This window comes from Ambystoma mexicanum, chromosome 3q (assembly GCF_040938575.1).
Source record: "Ambystoma mexicanum isolate Mex_15411 chromosome 3q, UKY_AmexF1_1, whole genome shotgun sequence".
Classification (NCBI taxonomy): Eukaryota; Metazoa; Chordata; class Amphibia; order Caudata; family Ambystomatidae; genus Ambystoma; species Ambystoma mexicanum.
In genome coordinates, this window is record NC_090926.1 from 591567297 (window position 1) to 591584290 (window position 16994).

General features: G+C 47.1%; 1 protein-coding gene across 9 annotated transcripts in view; it reads left to right on the top strand.

Moving 5' to 3' along the window:
- EP300 (E1A binding protein p300) overlaps nucleotides 1-16994 on the top strand; it is a 744806-nt gene that overhangs the window by 469587 nt on the left and 258225 nt on the right. For 8 of the 9 annotated variants that reach the window (XM_069654423.1, XM_069654428.1, XM_069654427.1 and 5 more), the window contains 5 exons: nucleotides 416-643; nucleotides 5668-6708; nucleotides 7087-7263; nucleotides 7865-8033; nucleotides 16389-16507. In XM_069654423.1, the coding sequence (XP_069510524.1) occupies nucleotides 416-643; nucleotides 5668-6708; nucleotides 7087-7263; nucleotides 7865-8033; nucleotides 16389-16507 (1734 nt within the window). The remainder of the gene's footprint in view (nucleotides 1-415; nucleotides 644-5667; nucleotides 6709-7086; nucleotides 7264-7864; nucleotides 8034-16388; nucleotides 16508-16994) is intronic. The other variant, XM_069654426.1, reaches the window with a different exon arrangement.

Consider the following 16994-nt stretch of genomic DNA (forward strand, 5'->3'; position numbering starts at 1 on the left):
CACTTAGAGTACATTGAACAGTAATTCTTAACTGTATTAAAAAGTGGAGTGTTAATGCCCTTAGCAGGGCACAAGGTGAATATGTACATTTTAGGGAATGTCTGTTACCTGTGATTTTTTTTAAATATTTGTCTAAAGACCAGTTAACTACATTTGTATACATTCTGCCTAACTTGTAATTTTAAGGTGGCTCTCGTCTATTTAACTGAGCCCTTCACCGCTCACGCCCTCCTGTGTAAGCCTTACTGCTCAGTCACACTGCCTTGATAGTTTGGCTAGACATTAGCGTTTGTCCCTATTCATCAGCATAGTGTGACCTCTCAGAATCTGCCAACAGAGCTGATTCTGAAATCCATATTAACCTTTATGGGAAGTTGATACTCATTCTAATCACTGAACTTAATCTCAATGGCAGCTTCTCTCTCCTCAACAGATTGGCTTTGCACAGCGCTTGCAACAACCTGGAGTTGGTCAGACCAGTGGGCACCCCCAGTTTTTACAGCAGAACCAGTTTCAGTCGTCTTCACCAGGATTGAGTGCCCAGAGCATGCAGAGTGCCCAGAGCATGCAGAGTGCCCAGAGCATGCAGAGTGCCCAGAGCATGCAGAGTGCCCAGAGCAGCAGCCAGACACCAGTGCAGCAGGTAAGGACTGAACAGTCTGTTTTCAACTCTCGCCTTGTGCTGTAAACGCTCATTTCTTCTTTACCAGTCGTATTAAATTTGTCATCTGCGTATGCGGTTGTGGATTATGTATTTTGCTCATCCAGTTGCTTCATCCCTCTGGACATAGACCATCTCTTTTGACTAGCACGATGTATTATGTTGAGTGCACAATTTAAAGAATATCCTATTCTAAAGTTCTGTGAATCTTGCTTCCTTGATGTTGATGGATCACACAACCATGCTTGATGTAATTTGTTTTCTGATGTTTGTTAATCTGCTTAGAATCACATGCTGTGCATGGGTCCGACATCCAGTGGTCACTGCGGAGTATTGCATTTTGTTTTTCGTAGTCGAAAAGGGGACGTCGACAAGGCATGTCTGTAACGCTATCCCTATAGTGACGTGCGTTGTACCCACAATCCCTCACGCGTCGAGGTCCCTCAGATTGTTTTTTTTCCGCCCAGCTACTGGTCGCCTTTATGCGGAGCTCCTCGAGACATTGCCAAATAGTTTCTTCGACCTTTGGTCGTTTGTTATTAATACCAATAACGAAAGATCCCTCCCTCGACGCAGAGCCGTTTCTCCACCGAGCAAGATCTTCGACGGAAGGACGAGCGGAGGAGATCCTTCGGCGCTGCCGAACACGTGGCCTGGCCTCGCCGGCAATACACAGTAGGGAGAGTGGGGCTTTGTGGTCTTTCTTTTCTTTAAGAATGCCTTTCTCTTTCCCCTCCCTCTCTTTCGAGGTCGTAGTCACACCCATTACCCTCAGCTATGGAGAGGACGCCATTTAGATTTTGCCCGCTTTGCAAGGGTAAATATACCTGGAAGGATAAGCATAAACGATGCAACCGTTGCTTACCCCTCGATCACCAGGAGGACGGCTGTGCGGCCTGCAAAATACTAAAGCCCAAAACTCTAAAGGGCCGCAGGGTCAAAAGGTGGGCGGTCTACGCTATGTCTAGGCCTGACAACTCGCCCGCCGCCGCCGCCGGGTGTGACGAGGATAGTGACTACAAGGCCCCCGTAACGGAGGCTGTAGACCTCTCAAAGGAGCGTTCACGCTCCTCGTCGTCCGGCCCCGACAAGCCCGGCTCACGCCCAGCTTATGGGATGAACACCCCGGCGACAAGGACGCACACAGAAAAACACCAAAGCACATACCCCCAGGCACACATTCGTCGAAGACGAAGACAGCCATAGCGCCAACGGGGACGCCGGGCCCACCGTCTTCCACTGACCGTAAGGGTCGTCAGCCCTCCCCGCCACCGCTTCTGCGACAGGCGACTGGGCATTCTAAAAATAAGGGCGCTAACACCAAAATTTCCGGCGACATGCATCGCAAGAGCGCTCACGTTGCCAACAAGGACTCGACGACCAATGACTCGACGACCAAGGACTCGACGAGCAAAGGCTCGACGCTCCATAGCGCGACGGCGACCGAACCCTCGGAAGAGAGAATGATCGCCGAAAGCCTCGCGCGCATAGCATCGAAGGACGGCCAAAGACGTACGGCGAGTGAAACGCCAAAAACCGCGCACAAGGCTAAAGATACGGCGAAGGCGCCGGAAAACAGATCAGGTCAGTTCCCGACGCCGTCGGAAGGCCCTAGCCAGCAAGAAGGCTACTCAGAAGGCGAAGGCTCTCTTTCTTCGACGTTATGGGACAGAACCAGACAATTACAGGAGGAAGAAACCCCCTTTTCTTTCCCAGACTGTCCTGGCCGCCCTCAGTGGACCTTTGAAAGGTTCCAGACCTGTATGGACAAACTAGATGGGCGCCCTGTCTTCTGGGATGAACATGAACCTAAGAGACCAAGGGAGGCACCCCTTGAGAGTCCAAGGGCTAAATACCAGAAGTTTTATAACCCCATACAGGCGGACATACTCTTACAATCCCTCTGAGGAAGACGCCTTCTTCCAAGAGGAAGATGAGTTCACCTATGTTGAGGACCAACAAGAAGAGGAAGGTTTTCACGAGGAAACTAACCTATGTGAGGAAGGATTCCAGGAAGACACAGGCGAGGGCGACCAAAATCCCTGGCAGTCACCGGCTAGGTCGACTGACACAGGCAGTAGCAGTATATAGCCATCAGGTCTACTGAAACTACACCAGTCAGGAACCCTTCGCCTGTCGATCAACCCACCTTCAATGCACTGCTGAAGAAGGCAGCAGCGCATTTCGAAATCGAAACTGGTTACGTCACCCCAGACACCGATTTTGTGGAGAGGATTATCAAAGAAAAACCCCCCACTAGCCAGGTTATACCTATCCTCGCCTCAGTTAAGAGACGTATTGCACCTTCTCTTTCCACTCCTGCATTGGTGAGAGGGGTCAATCCGAGGATTGAGAAACTGTTCTCTCCCTCTCAATCAGACCCATGATATATTGAGGGTCACTCAATCCCGGACTCCCTGGTCGTGACCAACACCAGAAAAAGGGCAGGAGTCCCACTATCTACTAGCGAGGCACCCCCAGATAAAGAGGGGAAGAAGCTGTATGCTCTAGCCAAGAGAATCACCACCTCTGCAGCATTCTCTACCAGAATCGCCAATAATGCCCTATTGGCAAGCTACGCCGATGCTTAATGGGCTAAGCTCAGACAGGACATCGAACAAGCTCCCGAACCCCTAAGCACTTGTTTACTGGCTACAGTTAACGAGGGCTCTCTGGTCAACCAAAGCATCGTCAAGAATACCCTGGATGCAACAGAGACGGCGGGCCGCACTTTGGTACAAGGAATTTTACTAAAGCGTCACGTCTGGCTTCGCAATTCCGGATTTTAGGCGGAAACACAAGCATCCCTTATTAATAAACCCATAGAGGAATCCAACCTCTTTGGGAGAGCAGTGGATGACGCGCTGGAGAACGCGAAAAAAGAATTTGATACTATAAAGACCTTAGACCAAATTTCTAAACCTCCTAATAGGCGGGGATTTGGTAATAAGCGCTTTTTTCGTGGACAACGCCAGCAACAAAACCACCAACAACAACAGTACTCTGCCAGCAACTACCAGAGTAATAGCGGCCAGTACAATCAGAGGGGTCAACGTTGTGGCAAGGGAAGAGGCCGGGGTTCCACCCCCAGAGGCTCCCAAGCCAACAACACCACCAAGTGACGCGAAGATTCGCGTCCCCTCCCATGCAACGCCGGTCGGGGGCCGGTTAACATCCTTTCTTCCAGCATGGGAGGGAATAACATCAGACCGCTGGGTACTTTCCACCGTAGCCCGCGTCTACTGTATAGAGTTCAACAGTTCCCCAACATACAGACCCCCGAGGGGACGCCGCATCAGACCATGAACTTAGCAGCCTGGCTCCTGAGATCATAGAATTTGGACATCTACAACTCCCGCAGAGATGTATGGACATCCTCAGGGAAGCCAGAAAACCTAATACTCGCCACTGCTATTCATCTATTCATCTGGTGTAGAGGTAAGAGCATCAACCCGGTTGACTGCTCTGCCACGAACATTGTTCTGTACTTGACCCATTTACTGGATTCAGGTCTAGTGTTCCAATTCCATTAAAGTCCACCTAGCGGCACTTTCTGCATACACCACTTCCCAACTCAAAGTGTCGTGGTGGAAGATACCAGTTATCAAAGCCTTCATGGAGGGGGTAAAGAGAATACACCCTCCGATAGCTAACCCAGCTCCCGGATGGGACTTAAATGTGGTACTTTATAGACTCATGGGCCCTCCCTTTGAACCCATGCACAAGGCAACTCTTAAGGACATCACTCTTAAGACTGCTTTCCTAATAGCTATCACCTCCATTAGGAGAGTAAGTGAACTACAGGCTCTTTCTGTTCTAGACCCCTTCGTAACAGTTCACAAGGATAAGGTGGTTCTACGCACACACCCAAGGTTTGCACCAAAATTCATCTCGAAATTTCATGTAAACCAGTCAATAGAACTACCAACGTTCTTTCAAAACCCTTCCAGCTTGGGAGAAAAAAGTCTGCATACACTAGATGTACGCAGAGCTGTCATGTTCTACATGGAAAGAACCAGACCACTGAGAAAGACTAACCAGTTCTTTGTCTCGGTGGCAGCAGGAAGAGAAGGAGATGCAGTCTCAAAGTCCACTATATCTAGATGGATTGTTCAATGCATCACTCTGTTACGCTCTTGCTAAGAGAGAACTACCCTTCAAGCCAAGAGCACATTCCACTCGAGGCACTGGGGCTTCCATAGCGTTCATTGCAAATGTTCCCCTTGAGTCCATCTGCAAAGCGGCTACCTGGAGTTCTGTGCACACCTTTACAAAACACTGTCTAGATGCACACTCTAGATCTGACCCCCAGGTGGGACAGGCAGTATTAAGACATCTTTTCTCTACTGTTCCTTCTCATAACCCACCGCCAACTCCGGGTACTGCTCGCTAGTCTATGCACAGCATGTGATTCTAAGCAGATTAACAAACATCAGAAGACAATGCATTACTTACCGTAAAAGCATTTCTGATGGTTGTATCTGCTTAGATTCACATGCGCCCACCCTTCCTCCCCGCTCGGATGGAAGGAACATAGACATCCTTTTCTATATTTCTCTCTTTTCTGTACTCACTCACGTCTAATAGGCTCCCTCAGGGCAGAAAAATACAAACAGAGGGACCTCGACGCGTGAGGGATTGTGGGTACAATGCACGTCACTATAGGGATAGTGTTACAGACAAGCCTTGTCGACGTCCCCTTTTCGACTACGAAAAACAAAATGCAATACTCCGCAGTGACCACTGGATGTCGGACCTATGCACAGCATGTGAATCTAAGCAGATACAACCATCAGAAATGCTTTTACGGTAAGTAATGCATTGTCATCTTAACCAATCCTGCTAGCTATGTGCTTAGTACAGCTTAGCCCGATTTTAAAACATGTAAAAAGTGTTTACCTATGACTTGGTCCGGTGTACATCAAGCTGGAAGCCTCTTCCATCAACCTAAGTGTCCGGTCTTCCAAGTTGTGCATGTGGATTCAATTGCTCTGTTTTTCTTTCAGCAGGCACAGATGTCTAACCAATCTCACCCGGCTCATTCGCCCATCATGGCTTCTGGGCAACCTGGGAACCAAATACACTGCCCTTCGCAGCCTTCCATGCACCGCAACTCCCCTTCCCCTGCTCCCAGTCGCACGCCGACCCCACATCACACACCACCTGGGCTGGGTGCGCAGACTTCTCAGGCACAGAGTGCACCTGCTACTTTAACCCCCCTGCAGGCCATGCCTTCAGCATCGCAACTGCAGCAGCATCCTATGCAGACTCGCCTGACACCCACACCACCTCATGGACCAGTCACACCATCGTCTGACTCTTTGCTGCCATTGCAGCAACCACCACCACCACACCACCAACCTCAGCATCAGCCACCCCTTCAGCTCCAGCACCAGCCACTGCTTCAGCAAATGCAGCAGCTGCAGCAGCACCCACCTCCTCCGCAACATCAACCGGCTTTGCAGCAGCATCACCAACCCTCGTCACAGCAACTGCAGCAGAACCAGACTCCACCACAGCCACTGCAGCACCACCAGCCACCATCGCTACAGCATCAATCACAATCGCAGCTTCAGCATCAGCCAACAGCACATCAACTACAGCATCAACCATCACAGCAGCATCAAGCACCATTTCAGCAGCATCAATCTCCGTCTCAGCAACAGCCAACACCCTTGCAGCAGCTGCAACCCCATCGCCCACCGTCACAGCAGGCGCAATCTCATTTGTCACCACTACAGCAACAGCATCAAACCCCCACCCAACATCAACCCCAACCATCCCCTCTACAACAGCCTCTCAAATCACCACTGCAGCAACCACATCAGTCCCCACTTCAGCAGCAGCCACATCAGTCCCCATTACAACAGCCACATCAACCAGCAATTCAGCAGCACTCGCCAATGCAGCAACACCAGATTCCGATACAGCAACAGTCTAGGCCCCCATCGCAGCCACGGCCTCCATCCCAGCCAAGGTCACCATCTCAGCCACCGTTGGTATCGGTACCTACTCCACCACCAGCTGCGCACCATCCCAACTCACCAGTAAGCATTGGCTGTCTTTAAAAAGTGTCTTGTTTTATAATGTTTTTCTTTTAATAATTGGCAATCCTTTATTTTTGGATTTTAAATCCGACACAAGTGTATGGCAGGTGGTGTATGGCCACTAAGAGCTCAAGAATAATAGTTGCCATGGCTGGGGTTTGTGCACATTGTGGTGACAGTGTTTCCAATAGAAGTGAACTTTAGCATCTCAACTGTGATGTGTGGTTTTGCAGCGGCAAAATTGCAGCTGGAAGTTGTCCCCGAATTAAAGGCAGATGAAAGTGTTGGGGGTACTACCAGAGTTTCAGCAATGTGCAGCAAGGTTTGTTACATGATTTGAGAATGGTATGATGCTCATTCTTGAATATTGTCCCCTAGCTTTCCCCGTCCACTACAAACATGGATGGACCTGTTTCTAATCCGCCGTCTACCAGCAGTACGGAGGTTAACTCTCAGCAGACACTGCCAGAGCAGGAGGTGAAAACTGAGATTAAACAAGAGGAAGAGGAGCCAGAGGCAGAACCATCCGAACCAGAGGTGGAGGAGAAGCCAGAGGTGAAGAATCCCTTACCCCTGAATGGGAGTATCATATATTTTCTAAGTTGTTTGTAATAGTTGTATGAACCACTTTGCCAAGGATTGCCTTCAGATTTTGGATGCTGTGGGGTGTAGGCAGCGGAAAGTTGAGACGTTTTATTTCGTGCACTGGGTCCTTCTCACCTAGTATTCATGTAGGCTTGATCTGTGGAGTCTCTTGCTTTGTGGTTTGGGTGAGAGTATGAAAGCGTACCAGCCTGTTATGTTAAATATTTATCACTACAGTGATTTTGTGCCAAGAGTTTGGATTATACATGACTGACTTCCTCTGAGAACATTTATTGTGGTTGCTGGCTGGTTGGGTGAAGGCTTAGCTTGCCCAGTTAGATGATTGAGGAGTCTCGACTCACACTTTGAAATGTGCAAGTGAATCGTTGGGTTTGCCCATTTGAGGGAGCCTCTCAGTGCTCTGTTGGTGTGAAGAGCCCTACTGTTTGACTTTCTCTTCTTTTCGAGTGGCCTCTGAGCTTCATTGAGGTGATTTGTGTCATGAGATGGTGTGTGTGAGTGGTAGAGGCAGCTTCTAAGATGAATAAAGGACATATTGTGCTGATTCCAGGTGAAAAGCGAGCCCCCAAAGGACGAATGCAAAACAGAGCCCATGGAAACAGAGGAGAAGAAACCCGAAGTCAAAGCTGAAGCAAAGGAGGAGGAGGAGGAGGGAGATGGTCCAAGCACGCCAGCCACTCAGTCTTCCCCTGCACCTGCAGGCCAGTCAAAGCGAAAAAGTAAGGATGTATTAGTCTTGGTAATACCCATTGGTACCTGTCACTTTCAGTTCATGGTATTAAAGATTCTTAACTTTATGAAATGTTTTGGCTGCTATAATAGCTTTACATGTTATAGAAAATGTCTCTTTGCTGCACCTTTCGTTCCATTTTTATGGACCCCCTGAACCTTTTGCTTTTATTTTTTATCCTGACCTGTACTTTGTACCACTACACTGCCTTTTTTTTTCATCATCTGTTATGGGGAAACTGACATGTCCGACTGTCAGTAATGAGGAACATTGTTTCCCTTAGTCTAGTTACTTTATTACTTTGGTAACTTTTATCATTGTAGGACAATGGGGTTCACTTTTTGTTGTGCCCTAGACTATCACTCAAATGATCTTTGGTTACTGTAGGTGCGCTAAATGAATAAACTGGTGGCAGAGTGACTTGTTACGATTTGTTGGTGCTTTGTCACTTTTATGACCAAACATGGCCATGCCACAAGGTTGTTTGCTTCTCTTTTGGCATCTTGACTTTTAGCAATCTTCCTAGCCTGTGAGGCTAGGAAAATCCTTATATGGACTTCCTGTGCCCGGGAAAGCAGAGGCTTTTGGCAGGCTACTGGAGGGCTGTGTGTTTGCTGGCAGTTTGTGGGCTGGGACTGTCTGGTCCCAATCCGCAAACTGGTTTCAGTGTGTTTCAATGTGTCTGAGTGGTATGCATGAGTGTTCCCCCCAGTGGTCCTGATTGGATCACTGCTGGGGTGTGTGGGGCTTGTTCTGCTATTGGTAGTGTTAGGCAAGATTGTATGTAGTAACCCTGTGACGGACTACACGAGCCTTGTCCTCTTGGCAATAGGTAACCCAACCTTTGCTATAGGCCTGTACTACACAAGTTGTTAGTGACTGAGAAGCCAGGCTTATCTCAAGAGGGGTTAATGTGAGCTGTAGAGGTGCCACATAGAGATACAGTGACAAGTATTCAAATAACACTTCTACTAAAGGTACACCGCCACGCTGCCCCCCTGAGATGTTTGTGGCCCCGCCCCCTCACTCGCCCCCCGTATATGGTTGTCCCCCCACCGCCTGTGATGGTTGTGCCCCCACCCCCTGCCCCCCCGATGGTTGTGCCCCTGCCCCCGCGATGGTTGTGCCCCGCTCACCCTCTCCTACATGATAGTTGCCCGTCTGTGCGCAACTCCCCCCTCCCCCAATTCTTGTTCTACCCATCCAGCACTACTCTGAAAGGTTGTCTGGCCTAGTACGTTGGTCGCTTTTCTTGTCATTCTCCTCCTCCCTCACCCCCTCTTGTTAAATTCCGGTACTACCTCAATTGCCGTCAAGCATAGTAATTGTAGCCGACTGCCTCACTCATCCACCTGCCCTCTACTCCTCCCCTCCCTTTTACTGGTCATTAGCACTTTATCATTTGTCTTGTGACCTTTGTGATAGCTTGTTTATCTCCCCCCCATTTACTAGTCCTCTCCTCCCACTTCCCTCCCCCCTCCGGCACTACTCTGAATCGTTGTCAGACCTGGTATGTTAGTTGCTTGTGTTCCTCTCCTTCTCTCACTTCCATTCCCCCTTCCCCCACCCTCCCTTTGTTAATATTCCCACACTACATCATTTGTCAGGCATAGTAATGTAACCACTTGTTTTCTCATTTCCCTACCCCCCGCAATGTTCCTTGTGCTAAAATGCCGCCAGTCTGATTAAGATAGTTATTTTTCACATTCTGATTTGTTTCAAGGACTTGTAAGAATGTAACTGTATTCTCCCATGTTCACTCCCTCCTTGAAGCACTTTGAAACACATTGCGTATAGGTGCTATACTAATAACAATCAATTCTTATTAAAATAATTAATTTGTCAGTTTTAAAATAAGCATTCTAAAGAAAGGGCAATTGGCAACAATGAAATACGCTTAAAAAAATATACTCCTTCAGTTTCACCTTGTGGGCTCTCCTTGCTTCTGCGGTCCAGCATTGTGTTGAGGTGGCTGAGGCTTGGGTTGATCTTCCTGGAGCTTGGGTCTGGCGCAAAGGTGAAGTACTTATTCCTGTCCCCTGGTGCTCAGAGTAAAACACCAGAAATAACTTAAAAAAAAGAAATGGTGAAAAAAAGAAATGGTGAAAAAAGAACAGGTCTATTTTGACAAAATAGGCACCTATGGGTGCAATACTGCAGCTGGGGATTCAGCCTGTGGTAAAAACGCACAATAGTAGGAAAATCAAAACACTGCCACAAGCCATTAATTGTTGTAAGGGTAACATAAAAAATGTTACATGAGCAGGTAGACAAAGTGTGTGCTGGGGGTCTACAAAGAGAAAAAGATAAGAAAAGTCAATTTCACTTTATTACTCTTGGAAACAGTAGGTTATCAAAGAGAAGGTATTTAAACCCTAAGAGAAATCTAAACAACTTCTGTGATACTGCACTGAGGGTGCCTATGGAGTTTGTCAGACTCCAAAACAAACTGAGTCCAAATCAGATACAAAATACATGAGTGGGAACAAGGTCTCACTATAACCAGGATACAAATTAAAAGTCCAGCTAAAGAGCTGGGGGTCTTTAAGGTAGAAGGGAATTAACACAGAATTTAGAATTCTCCCGAATAGAATGCCATTATTGTCCTAGTTAGTGAAGTCACTTCAGAGTGTAGTAAGTGTGTATGAAGCATCACTAAAGAGTATCTACTTGCTTTGACTTGATTCTGAGAAAGTATTTTGAAGTGTTTTTATTGTTGTACATTGCCCTTTTTAAAGAATGCTTTTTTAAAAACTGACCATTAAATAATTATTTTACTAGGAAACATTGTCTAAGTGTTATTTCGATACTTGTATTGGTGGATTTCATTGCTACAACCCTTCAGCTCACAATTACCACTCTTGAGATAAGTATTGGCGCTCAGTCACACTAACAACTTGTACAGTACAGACCTATACCAATAGATGTTACCTTATAACAAGAGGTAAAAGGTTATGTAGTCTCCCACAGGGTTACTACATCAATTATTGCTTAACACTAACTTTCTAGGGTTTTGAGATCCCTTAATACTTGAATCCCTTTTGATTGGATGTAAAGTCCTACTTATCTTGGCACTCTACAGGGCGGGCGTGGGACACTGGTGTCTTGGTGAGTACTAGTGAGAGTACTCCTTTGCGTACCCTGTGGGTGGTGGCTGCGCCTTCATTTTCTGGAAGTCTACTTAAGACACTTAAGTTTCGATTTCAAATGTTTGCGTTAGAAAATAAATGTTCTCTGGTTTTCTATTTCTGTGACTTATGTGCTCCTATTCCTTGGTCCCTTATGGAGGAAAGGGGATGGGACGTAGGAGTATTCCCTGCAGTAACTGAACATCAGTACTTTACCTGCACTAGCTGGGTGTACCCTCCTGGCTACTCGCCTTTTCCCTCGGGGAACCTTTTGGGTCACGTAAAAGACTATGAATGATTTAGTACAGGCTAGGCCTAGACTTCTGAAGTTGTATATGCTACTGGGTGCCTTGCAATTATAAGGTCTACGCATTGATGTGTGCTTAAAAAATACATTCACTAATGGGATAGCAGTTGTCTGAATAACTACTTGTGATTCTAAAGCTGTTGGTAACCCATAGTTGGTTACTATTAGGCAATGTTTGTATGCAGTATTCTTTGGGAACACTACAAACTCTCGACTACAGGTATAGGAAACCCAACCTTTGGTATAAGCTTGTAGTACACAATTTTGGTAGCGTGTTGAGCAGCCAAGCTTATCTCAAAAGGGGTCAATGTGAGCTGTAGGGGAGTTGCACAGAGATTCACGGAGACAAGTATTCAAATAAACATTTACACGCAACGTTTCTTGAATAAACAATTATTCATTTATCAGTCAGAATAAGCCTTCAGAAGGGGCCAATATGATAGTAACACACAAATACACTTCAATACTGTACACCCTTAGTTTTTAAATCAGTGAAGACCCTTTTGGGATGGCCCTCAGGTGACCTCAATAGCTAGGGTGCTGGGGAATTAATATCTTACTGTTTGCATTCAGAATACTGTTATGTTGGTAAAAGGAAAAGGTTATTAGAACAAGAGACCACACACATTCTTAAGCAGGCAAATACTTTTGGATCCCTACAGCAGAGTCATACAGTATAACGGGCTAGGCCAAAGTCAATGGACAAAAGTCTTACATAGGATGAAACACTCTTGGTAGGTAAGTAGAAAAGTCTTTGCACAATGTTTTAGAAGTCTTGGAAGAAAAGAAGAATCATATGTAGGGCCACAAGCTGTTAGAATTGTGAGTAGTAGAAGATGCAATCAACTCTACAGCAAGACGTAGGTTCTCTCAGACTTCATACAGTACCTTTTGAATTGAAGAAAAGATACAGCAGATGACTTCTGTTCCTTTGCAGCTCTGCAGATCTCACTTGTCCTGGGCCTAAATCGTGGGTACAAGAGGGAGGACGTCTGGGGACTCCTGCACTGCAATGGGACGGTCACCGCTCGCAACTGCCAATCTTCAAATCAGCGGCTGTTCAGTGTTTCAGCTCCTCGCTGTTAGGGAGAATTCTCTCTTTAGGCTGAATTTCCTAATCTAGTGAGTCCCCCAGCAGCTTTGCTGGATTTCTGGAGTTTGTTTTTTTGCTCCTGCCAAGAGTGAGAGACTTTCTCCCACTCTTGGACATGATTTATGGTATTCCTTTGACTGGTAATGTGTTTTATGGGTTATGGGGTCCTTTACTCCATAGGGTCTCATGTGTTTTTCCTATGTGTGTTACACAGCACCCTCCGTGCAGTAACACAGGGGTGTCATAGTGACACCCCACCATAGACTCCATACCCTGGGACTGACTACTGTCTTCCAGGGCATGTAAAGTCACCATTGGCTTTACTAGTCCCAAATTATTAACAGAAACCAGTACAAACCATCATATTGTGGACGTACTGGTCAGGGCAATTCTATTGCCCTGGGGTCTGTTAGTCGAGGGGGCACGTCTCCCACCCCCATGATCGAGTTTTGGCTGGTGGCAGTGGAAACTACTTTTTATATTCGCCCACGAATATTTTCCTATGGGATTTTCCCATTGTTCGATGCTACCAACTTTAATTATTTAATTCTCATAGCCTCAAACATACCGCCGGTTTATTTAATTAATATTAATTCTCCGGTTGGTATTTTTTGCCAAGACTCGATTCTAAAATGGCGTTTGTGTTCTCTTCTGTGACTCCAACCCAAGTCGAGCCCTTTGTTCCACTTTTTGGCGGGCTTCTCCACAGAAGCCTCCAAAAGTGGTGCCACTCTGTCTGGGTACCACAAGGGGTGTGGGAGGGGGTTTAGGCACCCTGGACTGAGTTACCTTGGTAACTCAAGTCGCACTCCTGTGTGATTGGCCCAAGTGGTGAGCCGGCTGGCTCACCACTTAGCATGTTTGAGTGACAGCTAGGCTGAGTGAATGGGGGTTTTCTGCATAAAAGCAGGGCTTTGGGGACTGGGACTTCAGAAGTCGCCACATGACCTGAGAATCCGACGAGGGAGAAGCTGAGCCGACCTGCCACGACGACACCACCAGTGGAGCCCTGCAGAACCGACTCACCACCTCCCGACGACAGAAGATCTCCCTGCTGGAGAGGCTTCTTCCCCTGACTGGTGGGCACAACCAGTTTACCTTTCTTTCTTCGCACCCCAGCCCGGTTTGTGGTCGAACTGCCCGTGTCAAGCACCCAGGCAGCCGGATAGCCACTCACCACTGAACCGCGAATCACCGGACCGCTCCTTGTACCTGAGAAACTCCGCGTCTGGTTTCTTCCCTGGCGGTGCAACGGACTCCTGTCTTCCTCCACGACGAGATCCTCTCTTCCTCCGGACGAAGCACCGACTTGCACCCGCTGCCAGGAACTGCCGCCCCCGCTGGAGCGTTCTCACCACTTTAAGGTACCGTGTCCGCCAGGCCTCCCTTTCTAAAGATTGCTGCAAGGTAATAACCCCTTAACCTTCTGGACTGGGCTGGCCGCCTTGACCCTCTAACTGGTCTTTCTTTCGTCCAACTCATTTTTGAACCTTTACAAGACTTTTGTGCAGTGCAACCGTGTGACCTTGGACACATTTCCTTTGGATCCTCTGAAAGTGGATCCGGCCTCTTGAACTCTAACTTCACGGTTTTACTTTGCCTTCCTCTCTTGTTATGTTCTGATAAAAGTGTTGGGATCTGTTTCAACTTGTGTTCTGCTCGTCTCTCCCTTTTTTTTTTAAAACAAATTATTAGAGTGCCATCTACGTTAAGCGCTCACCGCTGTCTGAAAATAAGTGGGGCTTTACTTAAGACTTGTCTAATATTCTTTTAAGGGAGTGTATATCTTTTAGTGACCGTGTTTTTGAATTGCTTACTATTAGTGCCTGTGTGTTTTTCTAGATGTAGTTTTAAATAATTATATCTCTTTTAGACCAAGCCCTGGTCAGTGTTTACTTGTTCTACTGTGTTCTCTTGACCTATTGTGAATACTCTGTATACTGCCTAACTCTTCTTGAGGGAAGTCTGACTGCTCAGCCACAGCTACCAAGTGAATCTGTGTGGTACAGACTGCTACCAAGTGGGTTTACTGCCAAACACCTGTAGTCCTAAATCTTTTGCAGTGGTCCCAGAGGGAACTGCACAGGTTTCTGCCTAACACTCAAGTCTTACGCAAATAGCAAAACTGTGGTTCCTGGCTGTCAAGATGGACTTTCCTTGCTTCTGGGGTCCCGCATTCTGTTGGGGCTCAGGCTCTGTCAGTCATGCTTCCTGGGAGTCCGGAGGATCTTCCTGAAGCTCTAGGCCAGCTTAAAAGTAACTTACACAATCTGGTGTTCCTCTCCCTGGCTATATGGTTTCCAGCAGCAACTCTGTAGAAATTCTAGAAGCTCCGAGAAGGATGCTTACTTAGGAGTTGATTGGTCCCACCAACTCAAGGGAAGAAGTCGTCCATGCAGGGTCTTCTCTGTCAATACAGATTTACAGTTTCAGCACAGCAGCTGGGCTTCACCAGGCAAACCAACGGTGCAGGAGTTGCAGCAGACGTCCTCTTGAAGTTCTTCTTCGGTTCCTTTGTCCAGTGGTCGACTCTGCCTTCCAAGCCAAAAGCCTCGCCCTTATTCAGTTTTGTCCCATTTATTCCAGCCTAGCTGTTATCACCTAGCAGGGAGGCTTTCCTTGCCGGACAGTCAGCCGGCCAATCGCTACAGAGTGCATTTGGTCTCCTAGGAGGCTAAGCACAGGGAGTTTCAAGCACCTCCCTTACTTCCTGCCCACCCCAGACACCCTGGAGCCAGAGGCAGGCTTCACCTGTGAGTCCCGCCAAAGGCAAATCGAAAAATGAGACCAAACCTGGTTTGGAGTGCAGAATAAATCTCAAGAAGGACCTTTCCACAAAGAAATGGAAAAAGACTGGGCTGTTTTGACAAAAATGTCACCCATGGGTGCTTTACTGCAGCAGAGAACGCAGCCTGCGGTAATTGCACACCACGGTAGTAAAAACGAAACCACTGCCACCAGCCATTCAGTGAGGAAAAGGTAACATAAAATTGTTACATGAGAAGCTGGGGATATTAGGTAGCCCCTTCCGCTCCCAATTGTAAGATAGTGTGTGATGGGTCTAGGAAGTCACAAAGGTAAGTAAAATCAATTTCACTTTACTGCTCTGGGAAACAATACTTTATCCCAGAGAAGGTATTTAAACCTTGGGGAAATCTGAAAGACTTCCCTGTGCAACTGCACTGAAGGTGCTGTGTGCCACAATGTAAAATATGATGCCTATGGAGTTTGTCAGGCTCCATAACCAAAAGAAACACAAAGCTCATAAATCGCATTAAAATACATGAGAGCGTGGGGGAAAAAGGGGTCTCGCTCTCCGGGTTCAAAAAATCAAGTCCTCAAAATCCAGCAAAGTTGCTGGAGGTCTCTAAGGTGTAGGGAATTAGCGCATTTCTGAGAATTCTCCCTAACAGTTAACCAACTGAGTCATATATGTATTTTTACTTGCCTTGAAATATTTAAAGGGCGCTTTGGTGTAGTATTGTAATAAACTATCACTTGTATAACTTGCCTGTGTGGGTCTTTATCTTGCACAGTCTTAAGTGTAAGCCGTAGTACATAGTGCCCCTTTCCTCCTCAGTTCAACATTGCTGCTCTGCCCGTGCTAATTAGAAGACTGCTCTCAACTGGGGGTTGTGAATAACTTTGCTAATTCAAAGTTGGCTTTTCCAAGGCCTGCTACGGGTAATTTATGATTTTAATGAATGGCAAACTGTCTTCCAACAGATTCATAGTTAAAGCGTAGTTCAAGTTGCATATAACATGCTCTCTCCAGCACTATATTCGTTCTGATGCTTTCTTTTTACTGTTCCCAAGTTTTCAAGCCGGAAGAGTTGCGACAGGCTCTTATGCCAACACTTGAAGCACTTTATCGCCAGGATCCGGAGTCCCTCCCATTCCGTCAACCTGTGGACCCCCAGGTCCTGGGAATCCCGGTAAGTGTTTCCATCTCGAGGAGTCAGTTTGCTCTAGGTGGTAGCGGGGTGAAAGAGTTGTAATGAAAAGTGACTCACTGATTTGTGTAGTCCTTTAGAGGGTTTGCACGTGGTGCCGCACAAGTTCAGCTAAAACCAGTCTCCACTGCCCACAGGAAAGGGAATGTAAATTGTTGGGCGTAGCTTTGCTTCTCTTAACATGATCTCTGCGGAAGCTGGCTGCTTTGACTGGAAATGTCTTAAGTTTTGGTATGGGATGGAAGAATTGGAAGTGCAGCTGATTTTGACACGTGTTCTGGGATAGGATTAATAATTGATGAACCCAAATGTGGCAGGGCCGAGTAGGACATTAACATCTGTTGGGTGCACTGCTGAATTAACTCTTACCCAGGAAGTGGTTTAATGGGGGTTGTGTCGTGCAGTAGCAATGTTTTGTTGATGTGGGGGCGGGGGGGGGGGGGGAGTCGTGCAACTGTCAATGATGCAT